This window comes from Salvelinus namaycush, chromosome 23 (genome assembly GCF_016432855.1).
Source record: "Salvelinus namaycush isolate Seneca chromosome 23, SaNama_1.0, whole genome shotgun sequence".
NCBI lineage: Eukaryota > Metazoa > Chordata > Actinopteri > Salmoniformes > Salmonidae > Salvelinus > Salvelinus namaycush.
The window spans coordinates 18081244-18101544 of record NC_052329.1 but is presented as its reverse complement, the minus strand read 5'-3'; the positions used below and the strand labels follow the sequence as shown (position 1 = coordinate 18101544).

At 41.6% G+C, this 20301-nt stretch overlaps 1 protein-coding gene across 1 annotated transcript; it reads left to right on the top strand.

The window, feature by feature from the left end:
• Positions 1–450: 450 nt before the first annotated feature.
• On the top strand, positions 451–19992 carry LOC120018511 (G protein-activated inward rectifier potassium channel 4-like). The gene is made up of 3 exons (XM_038961739.1): positions 451–513; positions 4675–5548; positions 19634–19992. Exons 1-3 carry the CDS (start codon positions 451–453, stop codon positions 19990–19992), a joined length of 1296 nt encoding a protein of 431 aa, XP_038817667.1.
• The last annotated feature ends 309 nt before the right edge of the window (positions 19993–20301 follow it).

Sequence of the window (20301 nt, the reverse complement as noted above, 5' to 3'; positions counted from 1 at the left end):
AGGTTCATTGTCATTTAGCCTGATATGGTTCTCAATCAGGGACAGGCGTTTTACGTTTCCTCTGATTGAGAACCATATTAAGGTAGGTTGTTCACACTGTTTGTGTGTGGGTGGTTGTCTTCCGTGTTTGTGTCTGTGCACCACACGGGACTGTTTCGTTTGTTTGTTCGTTTGTGTAGTCTGTACCTGTTCATGCGTTCTTCGTGTTTATGTAAGTTCTCTAGTTCAGGTCTGTCTACATCGTTTATTTGTTTTGTAGTTTGTTGAAGTATTTTCGTGTTTCGTTTTTACTTTATTAAATATCATTATGGCATATAACAACGCTGCGCTTTGGTCCAATCCCTACTCCTCCTCTTCGGAAGAAGAGGAGGAGGACAACCGTTACAATATTCCCAGCTTGTTGAATCTCCATCTCCCTCTCTCCCCACAGGTGTTGAGCTCCACCTGAGGATGGCAGGAGATTCTCAAGTCCACATGGACCACGACATGGAGATAGGAGTCACACCCACAGCAGTAAGAACATGTTTTCCATACACACACACATTCCTCTCCCTCCCCCAATTGTCCTGTGTGAAACTGCTGGGAGGTAGAGAGAGAGCGAGGAAGAGGGAAAGAAAGAGGGGGTGGTGAAAGATGGAAGTGTCTGGTGTAAGGGGAAAATATAAGGGGACGAGGGGGAAACATTGTGGATCATGAGTTTCCTATTAGAAGGGTGATCATGTGTGTGTGCCTGACTGTCTTGCGGAAGAGGATGGATGGTTCAGCCCACTACCATGGAGAAGGAAAGAGAGGATGATTGTGAGAAAACGACTCACATGTCCTGATAATGGATGTTGAAATAGTCCAGGTTATTTGTCTTTATTCCAGAGGTGATTTAATTTATTCTTCCTGAGTGTGGTGAGGCAAACCAATTGTGGAAAAACACCAGCACACAGCAACTGCTAATTAATTTGTTTATGGAGTATCCGCCCTGGGGACGTCATTGACTCTGGGCTGGCTGCACTACTGTAGCACTGTCTGTGATGGCTTCATCAATCACTCAATTAGGAATTTCTTTAACACTCTCAAATGGAAACAAATAGGTCCATTGTCTTTGATTTAGGACTGTACAGGTACAGATGTAGGATCTTAATTTGTTCACCCTGTTGGAGGATAACTTGCAATGCAGGAAATGTAAAATGTGTAGTGTATTCAAGGTTTAAAAAATATTCTGAAGTTTGTAATTTCCACTTTGAAATTTACAAAAAATGTAGCAACCCCTACAAAAATGTCCATTCTAATCCACATGATAATTCACATTTCCTGTTGCTATATGATTATTTTTCTGCTGTAGAAAAATGGCTCAAATTAAATGAAGACATTACATTTTCAAGTAACCCCTGCTTTCTCCCAAACACACGTCACAGGATCCCAATGTCATTGAGTGACTAATTGCTGTATTGGTCAATGGGTGTTGTCTTTAACTTCACTGTCAAAACTTTCATTACTATATAATATATCAATAAAGCAACATCTGGTACATGGAATACTTTCCTAATGTGCGTGTGTTTATAGAACTACAATTAAGAGTCCCTAGCTAGAATTTCAAACAGTAGCTATGTTTCCATTAACTTGTCCAGTGATTTTTTTGTCGACATTTACAAAATGTTCATAGAAAATAGGTTTGACAATTGTCTGCTATGGTGCGTTTCCATTTAACTATCTTGTGTCAATAAAAACAGCTGGCCGAAATGACGTCACAGCTAAAAAGAATCTACAGTGTTGATTCAAAATGAAGTGGTTGATGTATTTCCATGACCTATTTAGGCAAATTGCCGATTAATAAATTGGTGACAGGCTGTATGCCCTCCCACCTATCCGTTTCATGTCTCATGTAGCCCACAAAAGCCAGCATGGATGGAATGCAAGAATTGACTAATTTACCATATTCTAATAATTCTCGTGTCAACGTATCGCCACGGTCCGTGCCATGGTGAAACTTGCACACCTGTAGATCTGAAATAATTGGATGGTGAAATTTGCATTCAGCCAACCACAAAAGTCAAAGCAAATAAGCCATTTTTGAAAGTCAGGACAAGGATCCTACAAAGATAGATTTAACAGGCAGTAGGCATTTCGAATTAAATGTGGAGTGGGGCTTCATCGTTACGTGTTGACATCACATGGACTGTGTACCTTCAAAATTATTGGGCAAGCATTTATTCGAAAAACCCCTTTTCCATCATAATTTGTCGCAATATATAAAGTTTATTGCTCGACCCCTGTCGAATGGATAAAAATGTTGTAGATCTTTACAGAATTCCTCCTATATCTGCTGTTTCCATTAAGTGTCACAATTACTTTTTGTTTTGCTTTTGTCGAATAAACCTGGGTCAATGGAAACCTACTTACAGTATTCAGATCTATATTTAAATCATTTGCAGGACTATAGCATGTATTTTCAAGGGCCTGTCTTTAATTTGAATTCCTCCAATTGAACATAGGGAGCCATTCTTTCAGTTTTGGAGCTGGATCTGAATCATACTCAATGCAGGTTGCAAAAAAAGAGACTAGATTAGCAGCCTCCTATGTTCCTATCCAGGCCTGCCAGTGTCCCATAGGGAGTGAGGTACAGGAGAGGCGCAGCAGTGGAAACAGATCGCCTGTCTGGAGCTGGGCCAACAATGAGGAATGAAGGCCCCATACCCTTGTGGTCTCTCTCTCTTCTCCCTCCCACAGTCATGATGCACCATGTGCTTGGAGAGACACTCTCTCATACAATGTTATGGGAGCAGTGCAGCTACAGTATCAGGACCCTTCATTTCAATTAGCCAGGGCAGCGGTTCCCAAACTTTTTATAGTCCCGTACCCCTTCAAACATTCAACCTCCAGCTGCGTACCCCTCTAGCACCAGGGTCAGCACACTCTCAAATGTTGTTTTTTTGCCATCATTGTAAGCCTGCCACACACACACTATACGATACATTTATTAAACATAAGAATGAGTGTGAGTTTTTGTCACAACCCGGCTCATGGTAAGGGACAAAGAGTTATTATAAGACCAGGGCACAAATAATAATATAATAATAATCAATACTTTTGCTTTATTTAACCATCTTACATAGAAAACCTTACTTGCTAATCGAAAATTGTGAATAACTCACCACAGATTAATGAGAAGGGTGTGCTTGAAAGGATGCACATAACTCTACAATGTTGAGTTGTATTGGAGAGAGTCTCAGTCTTAAATCATTTTCCACACATAGTCTGTGCCTGTATTTAGTTTTCATGCTAGTGAGGGCCAAGAATCCACTCTCACATAGGTACGTGGTTGCAAAGGGCATCAGTGTCTTAACAGCGCAATTTGCCAGGGCAGGATACTCTGAGCGCAGCCCAATCCAGAAATCTGTTAGTGGCTTCTGATTAAATTACATTTTCACAGAACCGCTTGTTGCAATTTCGATGAGGCTCTCTTGTTCAGATATCGGTAAGTGGACTGGAGGCAGGGCATGAAAGGGATAACGAATCCAGTTGTTTGTGTCATCCGTTTCAGGAAAGTACCTGCGTAATTGCACACCCAACTCACTCAGGTGCTTCACTATATCACATCTGACATTGTCCGTGAGCTTGAGTACATTTGCACAAAAAAATCATACAATTATGGAAAGACCTGTGTGTTGTCCTTGTTAATGTAGACAGAGAAGCATTCCAACTTCTTAATCATAGCCTCAATTTTGTCCCGCACATTGAATATAGTTTCAGAGAGTCCCTGTAATCCTAGATTCAGATCATTCAGGAATGTCAGGCATTCCCTTGGCAGCATGAGCCTCTCGCTGGATGCTGCAGTGTACCCAAGTGGCGTCGAGAGCAACTGCTTGCATGCGCGTTACCACTCCACTATGTCTACCTGTCATTTATTTTGCGCCATCAGTACAGATACCAACATGAGCAGCAGCTACGTTTGGCTACATACGGACCGTTAGTGGAATTCCTACAAGAGAGTAATGGTTAATGTGATTGGATGTTAATTATTTGACTAGGCTACCTGTATTTTACATTGTGTTGTTATTTCACTGAACACTAGATGGTTTAATTTTATTTTTGCCAGTGAAACAAGGCTACTCAGGCAAGAAAAAAACCTCACCCAAATGTATAGCCCCGTTGGAAAATATAAATGGACTGTTTTTAAATGTGAATCACGTTTTTATTTGGCGTAACCCCCGACGGCATTGCACGTACCCCAATGAGGGTGGCAGTTGAAGGTGGTTGAGGATGAAGTCAAAGCAATTACTTAAAAGGTTGAGAATGTGTATTTTCTCATATAACATGACAGTGTGACAGCACTGCAATGCACACATTGTAGCAACAAGGGTAATGAGGAAATTCCACACAGACATTTCACACAGACATATGAAGACATTTCACACATTTTAGCAACAAGGGTAATAGGAGGACATTTCACACATTGTAGCAAGAAGGGTAATATGAGGACATTGCACATGAATAGAGGCAGACATTTTTGCTGACCTTTTGACCTGACCAGGAAAAACAATGGTCTCAAGCGATAGACTGTAACGAGAACCCAGTGTTATTCCTGAACAGGTCACTCCTGGCTCCACACATTAACTACTGAAGACAATGATATTGTGACCAATGTCTCAGCGGAACTGTCTCTCTTCCTCTCTGTCTCTCCAGGTGCAAAAGCTTCCCAAACACATGCGGGAGACCCAGATCTCCACCGAGCGCACCCACCTCATCGCCGACTCCGTCAAGAAGCCCCGGCAACGCTATGTGCAGAAAGACGGCAAGTGCAACGTTCACCACGGTAACGTGCAGGAGACCTACCGTTACCTTAGCGACCTGTTCACCACCCTGGTCGACCTGCGCTGGCGCTTCAGCCTCTTCATCTTCACTCTGGTGTACGTGGTCAACTGGCTGTTCTTCGGCCTGCTGTGGTACATCATCGCCCTGATCCGAGGGGACCTGTGGCACAGCGACGAGGAGGGCTGGACCCCCTGCGTTGAGAACCTCAACAGCTTCGTTTCGGCCTTCCTCTTCTCCATCGAGACGGAGACCACCATTGGCTATGGCTACCGCGTCATCACAGAGAAGTGCCCTGAGGGCATCATCCTGCTGCTGATCCAGGCCATCCTGGGCTCCATCGTCAATGCCATGATGGTGGGCTGCATGTTTGTGAAGATCTCCCAGCCCAAAAACCGTGCCGAGACGCTCATGTTCTCCCACAAGGCGGTGATTTCTGTGCGGGACAACAAGCTGTGTCTCATGTTCAGAGTCGGGGACCTGCGCAACTCCCACATCGTGGAGGCCTCCATCCGGGCCAAGCTGATCCGCTCACAGCAGACCAAGGAGGGGGAGTTCATCCCTCTCAACCAGACGGACATCAACATCGGCTTCGACACGGGAGACGACCGGCTCTTCCTGGTCTCCCCACTCATAATCTCCCACGAGATCAACGAGAAGAGCCCCTTCTGGGAGCTGTCCCAGGCACAGATGGATAAGGAGGAGTTTGAGATCGTGGTCATCCTGGAGGGCATGGTCGAAGCTACGGGTACGTCCTCTTGAACCAAGGCTAATAGGTCACCAGAGTATAGGGCACCAGGTTAGTGGTCACCTGAGTGAAGTTCACTAGTGTATTGGACCCCTAGCCCATAGACCCCTCATGTAGACCTGAAACAATTAGATAGTTATATAAGCAATATGGTAGTAGCGCCACCTTGTCTTCTGATAGGCTTGGTGGAATTGACCAATAATTTAGCATCTACACTAGTGAATAGGGGGTAGGGGACAGCTTGGTGTTGTTTCTGAATAGGGCCTTGGTCAGTTGCATTTCAACTCTTGTCTGTTCAGTAAATCCATTGTGGTTCTTCATATTCATTGATAATGTCATGTCTTTCATTCAACAAACCAGACAATTTCCAACCCATACAAACACAATTTCTAAAGGTACCATGTGGTTTGGATCTGCATATACAGTAATAAATATATTTACCAACTCAGGTAAATATGGCTGTTCTAGTTTCATAAGAGACCATGTAAAAATAAAAAATATATAGCTTTTTGAGGGCATAGGTTATGTCCTGTTACCATGACCATCTTTGTAACTTTCCACAAAGACAAATGACCCAAAAAATAACAGTGGGCAGGGTCTTTATTTGGAAGGTTGTTACAGGTAGGCAAATGTTTCCACATCCATACTGAGGCCCGCATCTCCCCTATGTTGGTGCATCAGGGAGGCCTCTTTGAGATGTTTGTTTGTTAAAGGAAGGAGCGTTAGCCTCCCACGCTGGTCTGTGTTTAGGGAGAGGTGTTGCAGTAATGAAAGAAACTGCTCCAGGGGGTTGCAGACAGTACTGGTCTGGCTAACGTATTCTCTTCTCTGGAATGTTACCACCAAAAACACAGAACCACCTTTTTATACACGTCTGTAAAATAGCCAGGAATTCACATTTAAATTCAAACTGTAAAAAAAACTGGCCCATGCCTAGTGAGTTGCATCCCAGAGACTTTAACTATTTGCATTCACGAGATCCCCAGCTAGCTTCCTGGTAGCCTTGGAAGTCTTTGTATTGATTGAGGAAATCTGCTTATTTATCACAGTAGCAGAGGGAATGCCGACACTTGTACAGCCCTGGCCACACTCCACTGCTAATTCCTTATTTGCTCCAAATATGTTCCTGTGGTGAATTAGTCCACTCAGGTAAACACTGTATGTGCAAGCCTAACGCATTGTGTATTGGCCTTTGTTCAAGGACAGATTATAATGCACTAATCTAAATAATAATGCATTATACATGTCACTTGCTTACTTTATTCAGTAGGGTCATGATTTTTCTTCTTCCTAGTAGATATTAATGTTTTTAAAAAGAAAGGAGAAACAAGGCACTCTTCATGTAATTACAATGCCTTTATTTGTATGGCATGTTCAATGGAACAAATATTTAAAAACTCATTTAAGTGACGCATTTCGGCAGCATGGCCTTCGTCAGGGAATACAAAGATAGAATGATGCAATTATTTCTTTGTGCTCCTTGATGAAGGTCTAGCCCAAAGGCAGGCAGATGGCGATATTGAGTCGCTTCATTTTACAGTCCAAAGGGAATGTATGCAGCCTGCTATACACTCGTATCCCCGTGGACCGGTTCGTACATAAAACATTCTCCATTCAGGTAGCAAAGACGTCAATTTCCTCCTTAACTCGATTTAATGGCGAGAAGGTGGAAAAAAACAGGGAAAATAAGCATACTTTCTTCATGAATCACCTTTTTCCACCACCATACTAGACTGGCTCAGCCAATCAGGTTGCAGCAGTCTGTTGTTTACCCTGAATATATGCAATGTCAGGAAGTAGCATTAGCCACCCAAGCATATTGGTGGGAAATTTAGAATAGTCAGTTTGTAACTCCACTTACTACTTGTAGCGGTATAGTCTGTTTGTTTGAGTTGTTGGTTTTGGCTAGCTTATTGTTCCAGTCGGGAGCTAACTAGCACTCACTCACGTGGCTGCTAGCGCCGTCATGAAAAGGGACATGAGAGAAGCTCTACAATATTAGGTTTTTCTAAGTACAGAGAACGCTCGAGAGCAAGCAACATTGAAAAGTAATATTTGGACCTGTTTTACTTTTCTTTAATGTAGTTTTATAATATTCCAAAACAAGCAGACAACAAGAAAATTCTGTTTGAAAAAACAAACATTTTAGCTGTGAGGCAATTGGGTAACCTAGGTAACCACAGGTTGTTTTCCCCACAGGCGAACGGGTCCACGACGTTCTATCTAATACCGACTGGGACTACTGCACATGCAGCAAATACCCTTCCTAAAAAAAATTGGGATTAAAATAAGAGCTATATATTGGTAAGACACCAAGAGAAAACCAAAATACTATTTAGACACTATTCATATATACACATATTAATATTCCTATATGCAGTACAGTTAAATTAGATCTTTAGAAAGAGGAGAGGATCTGTGATACAATATGTCTTTTTAATATTTTTTTTCTTAAATTAAGCTTGCTTTTTGCCTGAGTAACCTCTGGTGGCAGAGGATTACGCGATAGCATGACTCTATAAATAACTGGGTGACGCATTAAATCTGGTCAAAATCCTTCATTTTGGTTTGGGTAACGTGAAGAAACCCATTGTGGCGTGTCTGGTGGGACATGTCTGTTTGAAGTGTATGCAGGTAGCCTAGCGGTTAAGCGGTTTGGGCCAGTAACTGAATAGTTAATGGTTTGAATCCCTGAGCTGACTAGGTAAAAAATGTGCCGATGTGCCCTTGAGCAAGGCACTTAACCCGAATTGCTCCTGTAAGTTGCTCTGGATAAGAGTGTCTGCTAAATGACAAAAATGTATGTAAATAGATTATACAAGCACGTAGGCATTTTTAACATAAAAATATTTCTCAAAAAGAGAAGTAGTCAATCTTTCCTCAACCAGGAAAGACTATCATGCATAGTGTTGATGTTAGTTTTGTGTGTGCAGTTAACGACAAGGCATTTTGAGCCAGCTGCGGCTTTGGTAGGTCTTTGTCGCACCTGACCATATTACCAGACAGTAATCAAGATGGACAAGACCAGAGCCTGAACAACTAGTACAGTTGATGTTTGTGTCAAAAACGCAGAATATAACATATTTCTCCCCATCATATAAATGCAGTTTAAATGCACTGACTACAAGAAAAACACAGCAGCATAATTAGGAATATTTTAATCGGTGGACAGAGGATTTTCTGTCTGCGTTTTAACCTCCCCTGTTTTTAAAATACAGAAATCACCAACCACTAATTTGATCTGTCACTGCCTTTCATACATCTGAACATTTCTGCTCTATTTTTTGGGGGGGGGCTTTTTTAATTTGTCTTTTCATACCACCAGTAGTCAACCATCACACTCACACTGTGCCTGATGCCTAGACACAGGCATTAAATCGCATCACTTTCCTCTTGACCAGTAAGAGCATGGCAGACTGGACCGTGTCGTCATGGCAAGCACTGATCATTGAGTAATTCTGACCCATCCCCCACTATGTCATGATACTAAAGTTTTTTTTTAGCAATCACACGTTTTTTAGCAATCACACGGAATTAACAGAAGGACATCTCCTGACCTGGGAATTGTGGCCTTCAACCATTTTGCATTAAATGTTGTTAATCTGCAGGAGAGGAAATCAATGCTACGGGGGGATATGGTCGGCTCTTGCTAATGACATTGATTTTGTGGACTTTGTGTAAATTGCATCTGTACTGCATCTGACGAATGGCCCAAGTGATCAGTCATCTTGGTATTGGCTATAAGCCAGAGAAACCATAGGTCTACAACTCTTACTGTTGGATCGAAGCCCACAGTACCTAAATTGGGAATGATGGCTCACTTTTTTGTCATTACAAAGGTTTGTTAGCCTGCTCTGTTATGGCTAGATAGATTCTATATGAGGTACATCATCTGCTGCAGTGATAAATTACTAGGCTTGTACGGTAGTTAACGTGCTGTTGACAGACAGTAAGGATTTTCAGACTAATAGTGGAATCATCTGGATGGTTAGTGGGATCCATTCCTATAGCCAAGCAGATGATTTGCTAAACAGCCACCAATGCAAAACACATCTCCATCTCTTCAAGTACAGTAAACTGCACTTTTTGTGTACATTTTTTGCAGTGTGGACATTTATAGCCCTTCAGCAAGCATCTGATTGCATAAGCATAATCTCATTGACAAAAATAAAATCTGACATTTGCTGCTGCTGTCAACAGAGCCTATCATATAAACACTCATACACACAATCTATAAGGTATGAGCCGCCTGCAGATAGAATGCTACAGCGTTCTGAATTCTGACAGAGACAGCATATTAAGAGGTGATGAGGGATTGGAACAGCTTCAATTTCATGCTAATGACCTTACCACCCTGTAGATTGGACAAAAACACTGAGTCAGCAGCTTATATCACTGACAACTTTAATTTCTCTCTCGCCTTGAGCATTTCAGATAATTAGAAAACATTAATTAATGTCAAAGAACATTATGTCAATGTCTTTGTCATTGCAACAGTAACAGATATAAAGCGAATACATCAAATAGTCTTGTACGATACTCTGATTATCATTCTCACAGCACATATATTATTAAAATGTCCATACACTATTTATTAGAACCTGCTTCAAATGCAATATCACAAATGAACATCTTATGAGACCCTCTACATTTAAAATTCAAGCCAAGCTAAGCTAATAACCATTTTAATCCTCCCTGACAAACTGAACAGAAAACACATGTCAGCAAGTATTGCAATGCACAAGAGAAAACAAGGTGTTCTGTGTCCCCATACAGCCTGCATTGTGTTACCAGCAGTCATCCTGTGTGTGTGTGTGTGTGTGCGACAAGTTCTGTCGGTGAACAAATGCCATTGGCTAAGGCTAGGACAGCTCCAGTGCAATGAGTGGCGCTTACTCAGGTGTTCAAAAGTGCATATCAGACCAAGAGCCTAATGATTCTTAGGTAGTTCTTTACGAGTTTAAGTTTAGAAAACAATCTCTCCACAGAAGTTACAGAGATGATAAAAACAGCTTGACTGTCACGAACGTCGTAACTTTGTATAGAGGACCAAGGCGCAGCGTGATAGAACAACATCTTATTTTTATTTTGAAGACGAACAAACGAACAAAAACAACAAACAGACGACCATGAAGCTATTCAAACAAATAGTGCTGACACTAAACACCACACATAGACAATTACCCACAATAGCCTAATGCCTATGGCTGCCTTAAATATGGCTCCCAATCAGAGACAATGAATGACAGCTGTCTCTGATTGAGAACCATTCAGGCAACCATAGACATACCTAGACACCTACACTCAAACACAAACCCATATACTCTACCAAAACCCCCTATACCATACAACCACCCAAGACGAGACAAATACAGACAAACATCCCCCCTGTCACACCCTGACCTAACCAAAATATTACAGAAAACAAAGATAACTAAGGCCAGGGCGTGACATTGACTGCCGTAGCAACATCAGGGAAACTGGGCAGAAGAGAGCTTCAAATACTGCAATTCTACAACATCTTTAATTGAGCCTCACATTCAAATTAATTGCTGGTCTCAACATGTTACGGAAAGAGATTAACTGTATAGGAAGCTCTGGGGACAGGTCGTCTGGACTTGACAGCCGATAAATTAGCAGATGCAAACAGATTATCATATTTAGCAGATATTTAACAAAAAAAGCGGTTTGTGATTTCGTTCATACTGGTAAACCGGCGTTTGAATTGTGTGGTTGCAATATCAACAGTCATTCAAAACATTTTCACACAAAAAAAGCAGGACATCAGGAGACCAGGGGAGTCTCTCAAGTAGGATTTAATTTGATTTAATTTAATTTGCCTTGACTATTGCAGTCCATTTGTGTAGGCTAGGTATTCCCAAACTGGGGTATGCGTTACATTTTTGTTTTTAAATCTTCACATTTTCAAACAGTCAATTTATATTTTCCAATGGGGCTATACATTTGGGTGAGGTTTTTTTCTCGCCTGACTAGCCTCGTTTCACTGCCCCCCCCCCCCCCCCCAAAAAAAATCAACCATCTAGTGTTCAGCGAGATAACAACACAATGTCAAATACAGGTAGCCTAGTAAAATAATTAACATCCAATCGCATCAACCGTTACTCCCTCGCAGGAATTCCACTAACGGTCCGTATGTAGCCAAACGTAGCTGCTGCTTATTCCGTTTGCTCAAAATTTGATTAATTGTTTAAAAAAAGTAAAGCCTGCGTCCGTAGAGACACATACCAGCTCTACTGGTAGTATTGCTACTACCAGCAGTACTACACCTGCACTTGTCGACGACACAAGTTGTACTGCTTCAACGAGCACATCCAATGCTAGCATCAGTAATTGTACATTTGTTGTTAGCCCAGCTAGCATGGACACTGACATTTGTGAATCTGATGCAGCCGAAGAGCTGCCCCCTTATCTGGGAAAGCACCGTACAACAGACAGGGACGTTGGACCATCGAAGAGGCGCAAATATGATGAGAACTACATTGATTTGGGGTTCACTTATATTGGGAGTAGTGCCATTCACTCAACCCCAGTGTGTTATATGTGCAAAAGTACTGTCTCACAACTCAATGAAACCTTCACCATTGCGCAGACATTTAGAAACAAAACATGCCCATTTGAAAAATAAGCCACAGGAGGTTTTTGAGCGAGAATTGAAATTACTTTTGAGTAGTAAGACATGTATAAAAGCAGCAGATACCATTAATAAGAAGGGGCTAGAAGCGTCTTATATGGTGAGCTACTGAGTGGCTAGGACAGGCAAGCCCCATACTATTGTGGAGGACTTAATTCTTCCTGCTGCCGCGGATATGGCTGGGACAATCCTGGAAGAAAAGGCCCAAAAAACTATACAGACAATGACTTCATTAAACAACATTGTTTCACAATGCATCAGTGACATGGCAGTAGATGTTTTGAAACAATTACTGCTACGCATACAAGCCAGTGAATTCTATGCGCTACAGCTGGATGAGTCAACAGATGTGTCGGGCCTGGCACAGCTCCTGGTATATGTCCTTTACGTTTATGGGGGGTCAAATAAGGAAGACATCCTCTTCTGCAAACCACTGGAAACCAGGACAACAGGAGAGGATAATTTTAAAGTACTGAACTGCTTTGTGACATCAAATGGTCTTTGGTGGTCAAGATGTGTTGGTATCTGTACTGATGGCGCAAAAGCCATGACAGGGAGACATCGTGAAGTGGTAACACACGTGCAAGCAGTTGCGCTGGACGCCACTTGGGTACACTGCAGCATCCACCGAGAGGCTCTTGCAGCCAAGGGAATGCCTGATAACTTGAAAGACGTTTTGGACATTACAGTGAAAATGGTTAACTTTGTTAAAGCAAGGTCCCTGAACTCTTGTGTATTTTCTGCGCTATGTAATGACATGGGCAGCGACCATGTAACTCTTTTACAACATACAGAAGTGCGCTGGTTATCAAGGGACAAAGTATTGACACGTTTCTTTGAATTGAGAGACGAGCTTAAAGTTTTCTTTACTGACCATCATTTTCACTTGTCTGACCGCTTGCATGATGACGAGTTTCTCACACGACTGGCCTATCTGGGTGATGTTTTTTCTCGCCTGAATGATCTGAATCTAGAATTACAGGGACTCTCTGCAACTATATTCAATGTGCAGGACAAAATTAAGGCTATGATTTAAGAAGTTGGAATGCCTCTCTGTCTACATTAACAAGGACAACACACAGGTCTTTCCATCATTGTATGATTTTTTTGTGCAAATGAACTTAAGCTTACGAACAATGTCAGATGTGATATAGCGAAGCACCTGAGTGAGTTGGGTACGCAATTACACAGGTACTTTCCCGAAACAGATGACACAAACAACTGAATGTGTTATCCCTTTCATGCCCTGCCTCCAGCACACCAATATCTGAATAAGAGAGCCTCATCGAAATTGCAACAAGCGGTTCTTTGAAAATGTAACTTAATCAGAAGCCACTGCCAGATTTCTGGATTGGGTTGCACTCAGAGTATCCTGCCTTGGCAAGACACTGATACCCTTTGCAACCACGTACCTACACTACCGTTCAAAAGTTTGGGGTCACTTAGAAATGTGCTTGTTTTTGAAAGAAAACTATTTTTTTTGTCCATTAAAATAACATCAAATTGATCAGAAATACAGTGTAGACATTGTTAATGTTGTAAATGACTATTGTAGCTGGAAACGGCAGATTTTTAATGGAATATCTACATAGGAATACAGAGGCCCATCATCAGCAACTATCACTCCTGTTTTCCAATGGCACGTTGTGTTAGCTAATCCAAGTTTATCCTTTTAAAAGGCTAATTGATCATTAGAAAACCCTTTTGCAGTTATGTTAGCACAGCTGAAAATTGTTGTCTCGATTAAAGAAGCAATTAAACTGGCCTTCTTTAGACTAGTTGAGTATCTGGAGCATCAGCATTTGTGGGTTTGATTACAGGCTCAAAAGGGCCAGAAACAAATAACTTTCTTCTGAAACTCGTCAATCTATTCTTGTTCTGAGAAATGAAGGCTATTCCATGTGAGAAATTGCCAAGAAACTGAAGATCTCGTACAACGCTGTGTACTACTCCCTTCACAGAACAGCGCAAACTGGCTCTAACCAGAATAGAAAGAGGAGTGGGAGGCCCCGGTGCACAACTGAGCAAGAGGAAAAGTACATTAGAGTGTCTAGTTTGAGAAACAGACGCCTCAAGTCCTCAACTGGCAGCTTCATTAAATAGTACCTGCAAAACACCAGTTTCAACATCAACAGTGAAGAGGCAACTCTGGGATGTGAGAGTGGATTCTTGGCCATCGCTAGCATGAAAACTAAACACAGGTACAGACTGTGTGTAAAAATGTGTTAAGACTGAGTCCAAATCAACCCAACATTGCCGAGTTATGTGCATCCTTTCAAACACACCCTTCTCATTAATCTGTGGTGAGTTATTCACAATTTTCAATGAACAAATAAGGTTTTATATGTAAGATGGTTAAATAAAGAGCAGAATTATTGATTATTATTATTTGTGCCCTGATCCTATAAGAGCTCTTTGTCACTTCCCATGAGCCGGGTTGTAACAAAAACTCACACTCATTCTTATGTTTAATAAATGTATCGTATATTGTGTGTGTGGCGGGCTTACAATGATGGCAAAAAAACAATATTTGAGAGTGCGCTGACCCTGGTGCTAGAGGGGGTATGCAGCTGGAGGTTGAATGTTTGAAGGGGAACGGGACTATAAAAAGTTTGGGAACCACTGGTGTAGGCTATAAGCCAGACAAAACTCACTGAGTTCAACAGTAAATAGTGGCTGAATTTATCCTCAAGCCGACTACTTTTTTCCACATTGTTAGGCTATTTGATGTGTAATTTTTATAAAAAGTTTATAAATAGCAACTAATTACGATATATAGATAGTACACTGCATAATGAAACAATCCCTTCTAAGCTTGGGTTTTGAGGATGGAGGGACTGTATTCTTTGGCATTAATAGACTTTGCGGGGGTCCAGAGAAACTGTGTTACCTAGTGGTGTGTGTGCGGGCATGCGCACATGCGTACGAGCGTTCCATTGTGTCAGCTGAACTCACTGTCAGGCAGCACACACACAGCTCTCTAGATAGAAATAGCCAGCGGAACCCTGATGTTGAGGTGCTGGCTAGTGTTCTTAAGGGGCCAGAAACACGTTTCAGTGTTCTATTGACTCTCAGAATTAAGAGGGATCCAGGTCCAGTATGTGAGTGAATAGGCTCCGTTGTGCTGCTGCTGGATGATAAATGAATGATGCAGAGAGATGACATCCCTCTCCCACACATGCCTCTTCAATTTTGATGGCCCTGAGAAGTGACTGTGGATGGGGATGGAGGGGAGGGGTGGGTAGAGACCACCGTGGCGTAGTGTTAAAAAAGCCCATGGATTATTCCAATCCCAACTTTGAGAAGAGCTGTAGAGAAATTGTGGTGAACAACAGCGAGAGCCTTGCAAAAGTTTTCTTCCCCCTTTGCGTTTTTCCTATTTTGTTGCATTACAACCTGTAATTTAAATGGATTTTATTTGGATTTCATGTAATGGACATACACAAAATAATCCAAATTGGTGAAGTGAAATTTAAAAAACAATTTCTTTCAAAAAAATCAAAAAAATCAAAAACTGAAAAGTGGTGCATGCATACGTATTCACCCCCTTTGCTACGAAAACCCTAAATAAGATCTGGTGCAACCAATTACCTTCAGAAGACACATAATTAGTTAAATAAAGTTAACCTGTGTGCAATCTAAGTGTCACATGATCTGTCACATGATCTCAGTATATATACACCTGTTCTGAAAGGCCCTAGAGTCTGCAACACCACTAAGCAAGGGGTACCACTAAGCAAGTGGCACCATGAAGATCACGGAGCTCTCCAAACAGGTCAGGGACAAAGATGTGGAGAAGTACAGATCAGGGTTGGCTTATAAAAAAAAAAGTCAGAAAGCCTGAACATCCCACCGAACACCATTAAATCCATTATTAAAAAGTGGAAAGAATATAGCACCACAACAAACCTGCCAAGAGAGGGCCGCCCACCAAAATTCACGGACCAGGCATGGAGGGAATTAATCAGAGAGGCAACAAAGAGACCAAAGATAACCATGAACGAGGTGCAAAGCTCCACAGCGGAGATTTGAGTATCTGTTCATAGGACCACTTTAAGCCGTACACTCCACAGAGCTGGGCTTTACGGAAGAGGGGCCAGAAGAAAAAAAAGTAATTGCTTAAAGAAAGAAATAAGCAAACACATTTGGGGTTCGCTTAAAGGCATGTGCGAGACTCCCCAAACATATGGAAGAAGGTACATTGGTCAGATGAGACTAAAATTGAGATTTTTGGCCATCAAGGAAAACGCTATGTCTGGCGCAAACCCAACACCTCTCATCACCCCGAGAATACTCTCCCCCACAGTGAAGCATGGTGGTGGCAGCATCATGCTGTGGGGATGTTTTTCATCTGCAGGGACTGGGAAACTGGTCAGAATTGAAGCAATGATTGATGGCGCTAAATACAGGGCAATTCTTGAGGGAAACCTGTTTCAGTTTTCCAGAGGTTTGAGACTGGGACGGAGGTTCGCCTTCCAGCAGGACAATGACCCTAAGCATACTGCTAAAGCAACACTTGAGTGGTTTAAGGGGGAACATTTAAATGTCTTGGAATGGCCTAGTCAAAGCCCAGACCTCAATCCAATTGAGAATCTGTGGTATCGACTTAAAGATTGCTGTACACCAGCAGAACCCACCCAACTTGAAGGAGCGGGAGCAGTTTTGCCTTGAAGAATGGGCAAACAGTTATGCACGCTCAAGTTCTGTTTTTTGTCTTATTTCTTGTTTGTTTCACAATAAAAAACATTTATCATCTTCAAAGTGGTAGGCATGTTGTGTAAATCAAATGATACAACCCTCCCCAAAATCCATTTTAATTCCAGGTTGTAAGACAACAAAATAGGAAAGATGCCAAGGGGGTGAATACTTTCGCAAGCCACTGTATAAGCACTGGTTTACTTTTTGTGTTTTAGTAGCTTTTGGAGTTACTACGCCCAAAGACACTAGTCATAAAATGACTTCCTGCAGTGTTTCTTGTTGCCTATATGCACTGCTGTTGTTTTTAATGTTCTCAGAAGAGTTGGGGGATGAGAAAGTTTCACCTTATTTATAGACCAAATATTCCTGTTTTATTCCATTTTCTGACATTTTTGTTGTTGAGTAAACGCTGAAATCTATATAAAGATGTCCTTGGGTATGCATCCCTTTAAATGAGAGAATAAACTTAGTCCTATGTATAATGATAGGGACGGATGGTAGGGAGAGAGATAAATACATTTTGTCTGTTTACTGAACATTCTTCTCCAATATCCCTCTTGCTCACTGTGTGATTTCAAAGAAAAGCGTGTCAAACTTAAAACAGAATGACTAACTGATTCATGAATGTGTTAAATATAGAATCTTGTTTTGTATTATGTAACAAAATGTAACATTTATATGATAATCTAACCACATATACTGTAGGTTTCTTGTGTAGCCTGAAAACATTTGCATAATATACACTGAACCCACATGTAATTCATATGTTAACCTAGATGTTGGAATTGTATAGAAAACATCTATTGTACATTATAAAGTGGATTTATTGCTTAATTTGAAACATGAACAAACACTGGTTACAGTCAACCAACCAGGTCTCAGAGTATTTCGTATTATTCCCAGATATCCATTTAGTATGATATGTTACTTTTGGGTGGTATGTATTAATTTGTGGCTGTCCATCACCCATTTCATATGCTATTTCACAATTCATATTATATGTTACGAATTTACTAAACATATAATATGTTACAAATTTACTAAACGTATAATATGTTACGAATTTACTAAACGTGCAATATGTTACGATTTTGCAAAACATACGTTAAGTTAAGAATTCTAGCTAGGTGGCTAGGTTGCTAACGTTAGCAACCTTTGAGTTGCTAGACATTCGTGTAGTACGCCCACCCATCCACCCCGACCAACCACCCTGCTTTTATTTTTGTCTTAAAAGTAGCCATCTGTCTTATGTAACCATACCAAACGTAACATATCATACTAATTTGGTGTCCCAGATTTGTACTCATTCGGTATCCCGGTTTATGTTTACTATGTTACGTCTAGACTATGAGACCAAGCTGAGTCAACAGGATCATACCACATCTTTCTCTCTCTTCCCATATAATAGATAGTGTTTGTGTCTTCTTCCCACCCAGAGTAATGGATTTACTATGCCCTGATGTAATCACAGCAGGAGAGTAGCAGGCTGCTGTAGATGCTGTTATTTAGCTACATATCACAGCAGATAGGTGGGTCTTTGTTTTCCCCAACAGACCAAGAGATGTTTATTCAGTGATTCACCAATACTTTTTTTTCCTATGCCAGTTACCTAAAGAAGCAGTTGGCTTCGCAGATCAATTGATTGTGTATCAAGGACGCTGTGTGCTGTCAATTACAATGAGGACCCTCCAGTATTTTGCCCTAGCAAGCAAAAGAGCAGGTAATTAACTGGAACTGAGAAGAATGGCTTTAAAGGGTTTTTATTGTCAAACCAAATTAGTTGTAGGTAGATCACTGTAAATGTGGTTATTTGTTGTCTTACTAACAGGTTATGTTTTATTCATATTGACCCTGACCTCTGACATGACCTTTGACCCTAAACGGCAGTTCCTGCCTTCTTGCTTTGTACACCTACTGGAATACGTTTCCATGACAATTTATTATTGCACAAACTTGTGTTCATAGATTTATTTATATGTGGTTGTCAGTTTCATATAGTTTGATACTTGTATTAGCAAAGAACAATCAATAATACCAAGATAAACCGTAGACACTGCAGCCCAAAGCTAAAAGTTATTTACTGAGGTAAGTGACGGCAGTTACTGTTTTTTTCCCTTGCTTTCACTGTAACTTTTTTGCAGCTACTGCAAACATGACCTCCCATTTTCTCCATAACACAAAACAATGGAGGCAGGATATACTGTATGTTCACATGATAAAGCAGGTATTAAATGTCATTAACACATTTTTGACCAAATGTGCAGTTACTGCCCTTTTGCTTGCTAGGGCAGTATAGTCTACATACTCAATGTGGATAGATATTCCCCATGTATTATGTTGGACACTACAGCGAGGGCTGTATGGTTAGTGACATCTAATTTATAATACTTTGGATTCATATCAGGTTATGAGACAGAGGATCCAGAGGCATGGACATTGGTGTAGACACACAGAGAATCCCAGGTGGAATACATCTTCTTGGACCTCTCACTCCTGATGCTCCTCGTACCTTATTCTCACTGATCCTCTCTGACCTCAGACCGTTATTGACTCTGGAGTTGAGCCTTCTTTGTGAATAATTCACTATTCCGCCCTCCTTCTGGCTCTCATTTTATGTGTGTGTGTGTGTGTGTGTGTGTGTGTGTGTGTGTGTGTGTGTGTGTGTGTGTGTGTGTGTGTGTGTGTGTGTGTGTGTGTGTGTGTGTGTGTGTGTGTGTGTGTGTGTGTGCGTACAGGGATGACCTGCCAGGCCCGGAGCTCTTATCTGGACAAAGAGGTGTTGTGGGGCTGGCGTTTCACCCCAGTCCTGTCTCTGGAGAAGGGCTTCTACGAGGTGGACTACAACAGCTTCCACGACATCTACGAGACCAACACACCGTCGTGCAGCGCTAAAGAGCTAGCCGCTACGCTACGAGAGGGCCAGCTGCTCCCCACGCTCTCTCTGCTGACGCCCGAGCTCCCCAAACCCTACACCCTGGAGCCCATGTCCACCCACAACCCTCTCTCCAAAGAGGTGGACAAGGGGGAGGAGGGGGAGAGGGGGGAGATCAACGGCTCAGCTGCAGCTCTGAAAGACCAGCCCGGACTGGACTGACTACTTCAGATAAGCCAAACCAGAGACAACGTTACTAAAGACTATGCTTAATTTAGTCAATGGCCAGCTTGTTCCATTGCATTGCTTGGAGATCAAAGATCCCCCTCCCCATGCAATACTTCTCTAGAGTGTCAATCTATAGTATATATTTGTTTTGTAGACACAAATACACACAAACACAGACACACACACTTACTCCAGATTGGTCGTATTGTCTTTATATATTTGAGGCGACCACATATTTCCATTACACTAGTAATAGCTCAAGTGATATACTGTAACCTGAAGTGGAACAGGTAGCCATGATGA